The 4,404-nt window shown below is 34.7% G+C and overlaps 1 protein-coding gene across 1 annotated transcript; it reads left to right on the plus strand.

The window, feature by feature from the left end:
• The first annotated feature begins 999 nt into the window (after window positions 1-999).
• Window positions 1,000-4,153, plus strand: LOC134747128 (uncharacterized). Its single transcript, XM_063681712.1, has 4 exons — window positions 1,000-1,851; window positions 2,825-2,902; window positions 3,345-3,492; window positions 3,964-4,153. Exons 1-4 carry the CDS (start codon window positions 1,150-1,152, stop codon window positions 4,134-4,136), a joined length of 1,101 nt encoding a protein of 366 aa, XP_063537782.1. The 5' UTR covers window positions 1,000-1,149; the 3' UTR covers window positions 4,137-4,153.
• The last annotated feature ends 251 nt before the right edge of the window (window positions 4,154-4,404 follow it).

Below are 4,404 nucleotides of genomic sequence, written 5' to 3' on the forward strand. Positions count from 1 at the left end.
ATAAGGTTTATTTTGTATAAACACGTTGCGCAAAGGCTTTGTGACTCGTGGTCAGTTGACGTCATTTGTATGTGATTTTCGACAGGCTTTGACTATTTACGAGGCATTTACATTACCGTTACTGCATTCAAACATTGTAGTAATTAGTACATAATTATTAGTCAAATGTACCTGTATGTTATTAGTACATTACGATACAATTTCCTATTTTTCGCACTTGTATCGTAAATAATTGTTACATATCATAAATTTCCCTTTAAGTTTTCGACATAGTCACGTATAATTATCGCACTAGGGCGGTAACTATCACTATCCGCGCGTATGTCGAAAATTTAAAGGGCCATATATGTACTGTAAAATGTCGTACAATAGGTACATGTGCGAAAAGGTAATTCGCATCTCGTTTCGATTTAAAACACTCTCTTCGGTCGTGTTTTAATTTATCGCCACTCGTTGCGAATTTCCTACTTTTCGCACTTGTATCGTAATATACTATTACATTTTATCTACTAATGATAGGTATACTGTAAGTAACACATCATCAGTCTTGTAATATGTCGTATTGTTTAATACAAACCAAGAACATCACTGCATAATACTTTCCTTAGTTAGAAGAAATATCTTGACCTGTAAAACAATGATTTTACCAATAAATAAATAAATCAATCAATCAATCAATCAATCAATCAATCAATACACGTAAATAATAAAATCAGAAGTTATTCGATGTCTATAATCAGGGATTGAAAACCGGTTAATTTGTATGAATACCGAATATTTTTCATACAAATTAACCGGTATTCAATTTCGGTATCTCGATTGCTTATGTATATTTTTCTATTTCATTTAGGTGATCTGATAACTCATTGTCCTTACCTAAATACCATTCTACAATGTGAAAGAAATATTTCAAATGCTACGTGATATTTTGATTTTAAGTTATACCGGTAACGATCCCTGTCTATAAGTTCCTACGATACCTCGTATGTTCGTTTTTTAAAATAATTGGGCATTCAACATAAAGGCCTTAACAAGAAAGCAAATAGGTGTTTTCAACATGTCAGTTCCAACTTATCGTCAAACCCACCGCAACACTACAAGTAGTACAGACCGTGAGCAACGAACGAATTAACTCATTAAAATTACAAAATGCCCTCCAAAACGGTTGTAACATCACAATCAAAAATTAATCTTGTGAAACTTTATAAATCAATATTGATTATGCTTCTTATATGTGGATTTGATTTCAATGTTTGGAAATTCAAATTACTGTTGAAAATATGTATGACATTATATTGTATTTTCCTAATAACTGTTAATATAATCACTAATTTTACTTGTTGCCCTGGACAAGAGTTACCTGCGGCTTGGTCTGTTTTGGAGTACACAGCTACGGTGATACTGACCTTAGTTTTTAAGAATCAAATCGCCAATTACTTTAAAAAATTAACTGACCTCGATATGTACTTGAGAATCGGTAATAAATACTACATAAACTCCAAAACGAAAATGTTTTTGTACACATTTGTACTTTGGTCGATTAGATTTATTTATACTATCTTGTATTGGATTTGGTTTCCTTATTATGAAAATGTGACTTTGTTTGTGATCTCCCAATTTTCATTGGTTGCTCTCGATTTAAATAGAGTGTGGAGATTTGTGTTATTTGATATGACGCGTTACAGACTGAAAATGCTCCGCCGTCGCGTAGAAGAGCTGAAGAATTATAATTTCTTTTGTTATGTAAGCAATTATAAAACAGTAAAGCAGCCGAGAATACGCTTTTGTTTACATTTGTACAAAAGCCTAGCCGATGCAGTTGATGTAATAATGCCAGAACTACAAGCATCAGTAAGTAAATAAATGTTTTTAGGGATCCGTACCTCATAAGAAAAAAACGGAACCCTTATAGGATCACTCGTGCGTCTGTCTGTTCGTCTGTCACAGCCTATTTTCTCCGAAACTACTGGACCCAATTAAGTTTAAATTTGGTATATATAAGCATGTAAGTTTGTGACCCAAAGACAGACATGTAACGTACAAAAATTAATTTTAAACATTTTTGGAGGGTAAATGAGAAAATTAAAAAATAAAGTTTTTCAAACAAAGTATATTGTGTTACATATCAAATGAAAGAGCTCATTATGAAAATCTCAAATATTTTTATTATTATTTTAGGAAAAACAGTTTAGAACTTATTCAAGAAAATAGGCAAAAAAATTACCACCCCCACCGGGGGCCCCTTTATCTCCGAAACTACTGGGTCTAAAATTTTGCAAAAAAATACACAAAATAGTTCTTTTCAGATGACAGACAGACATATTTATACATAACAGAAAAACCTATTAGTAATGTGCAGTCAAGCGTGAGTCGTACTTAATTACTTAGTTTTTGATCCGACCCCTACGGGTTTTATAAAGACATTTCACTCACGTTTCACATAACAATACATTGTTAAAAATTGTGTAATGTACGGAACCCTTGGAACACGAGTCCGACTCGCACTTGGCCGGTTTTTTATCTTAAAATTCCGCATAAGTTGTTGTTCTTCGCTTCATAAATGTTATCAGTAAACGGTGAATTGCAAATTTAAGATCAGCCATAACTTATGTTTTTTTTTAATTATTGAAAACTGATCGGCGATTGGCCCTAGTCACACCTGATGGAAAGTGAAGACAGGGCCTAAGATAGAGCTCACCGGTTCAGTAATAGCCTATGTTATTATATAGCATGTAACAATAGCAGGCTAAATTCACATTACTACACCGTTACGTGTGTGCTCAAAAGGAGTACCAAATGTTTAATGGATATTTTACTATTTCAGCTCTTCATCAGTATAGTGTGCACATTGCCAAAACTGATATTGAATGCTTATCATATCTTGCTGGTAATTGAAAAATTGGTACGTATTTATGACTGTTAGTTTCTGCTAGTTTTTTCGATAATTTGTTAGACAGTTACCTACTTTACTAAGTTATAACAGTATATAAGAAGGCTTGTGTTGTGGGTACTTAGACAACGATATATATAATATATATGTATTATAAATACTTCTTCATAGAAAACACCCATGACCCAGGAACAAATATCCGTGCTCATCACACGAATAAATGCTTTTACCAGGATTAGAACCCGGTACCATCGCCTTCATAGGCAGGGTCACTACCCACTACGTCAGACAGGTGCACATTCAGTTGATATGAATTATTATAATGAATGAATTTTTCAATTTCCATTCGCTTAATTTAATATCTGAGATAATGTGCCATAAGTTCTAAGATGACAAACCTCAACTTAAAATATTTGCTATGAGGTTTAATTTTACTTCTGGAGTTGAAACGTAGGAGCCATATTCGACCGCGGGGTTCGCGGCCCTGCACGTGACGCAGGTGACGCTGTTCATCTTCGCGCCGTGCGTGGTGGTGGAGCTGTACGCGGTGGAGGTGGAGCGCATGCGGCTGCTGCTTGTACACAAGCTGTTCGATGATCTTGGTAAATAAAATCCTATTCTAATACTATACCTATTGTATTATACTTATAGTTTTATACTGTTATTGTCGTACTAAAATTAATTATTGGCTTGTGAAAATAGAGTAGGTACTTGTCTTATGAGTGACGGATTGAACGTTTTAATCGCAACATCAGTGAATGACATCAGCGCAATTTATCAACAAATTTGATAGTGACAGCACCCGCTTCAGGGCTGCAGCAGTAATGCTGCAATAGTAAAGGTGACTGAGCTACATCATAAAGGTGATGTTTGAATTGCTATCGCTGACGTTTGGATGTCAACTGCTTTACTGTTGCGGCTTCGTTGTTGTCGCCATTGTGTCTGTCAATTGTCATGACGTTTACCACCGCAACAGTAATGCAGCTGCTGTTAACATCCAAATGTTACCTTAATGCTGCTGCGATCGCAAATCGCAAAAGTGAAATTAAAAGTCTATTCATATTATTTTGCAGATGAGACGGTGAAAGAAGACGTAAATTTATTCCTGCGTTACACTGAAGTTCGTCCGTTCCGGTTCTGTTTGTGGCGCGTGTTTCCCATCTCCATTATGCTGCCGTTGGAGTTGCTCAGCTTCTGTACTACTTACGTCATAGTTCTTATCAATTTCACTCATCTTTATGGTTAAGATATTGGTACAGACATCGTTTACAATTTACAATTGTCAACTCTTTAATAGACCTAATTGACAAAAAAAACAGATTGTTACTTCAGAATCCTTAACCTTTTGCATATTATGGAAATAATACAAACAGTTGATGTCAAAATGTGGTCATTATTGCTTTACAAAATTGTGGTCTATATTAGGCAAGTATGTACCTATAGGCCACTTGACCCAAATAAATTCAAATTATACAATAATCTTTGCCACTCGATCAAGATGAGCAAATTAAAAT

This window comes from Cydia strobilella, chromosome 1 (assembly GCF_947568885.1).
Source record: "Cydia strobilella chromosome 1, ilCydStro3.1, whole genome shotgun sequence".
Classification (NCBI taxonomy): Eukaryota; Metazoa; Arthropoda; class Insecta; order Lepidoptera; family Tortricidae; genus Cydia; species Cydia strobilella.

Excerpts from the sequence above, each read along its gene's own strand:
- LOC134747128 (XM_063681712.1), top strand. The coding sequence starts at position 1,150 with ATGCCCTCCAAAACGGTTGTAACATCACAATCAAAAATTAATCTTGTG. Across the intron at positions 1,852-2,824 it reads TGCCAGAACTACAAGCATCA|CTCTTCATCAGTATAGTGTG; the intron begins GTAAGTAAATAA and ends TTACTATTTCAG. Across the intron at positions 2,903-3,344 it reads TGCTGGTAATTGAAAAATTG|GAGCCATATTCGACCGCGGG; the intron begins GTACGTATTTAT and ends GTTGAAACGTAG.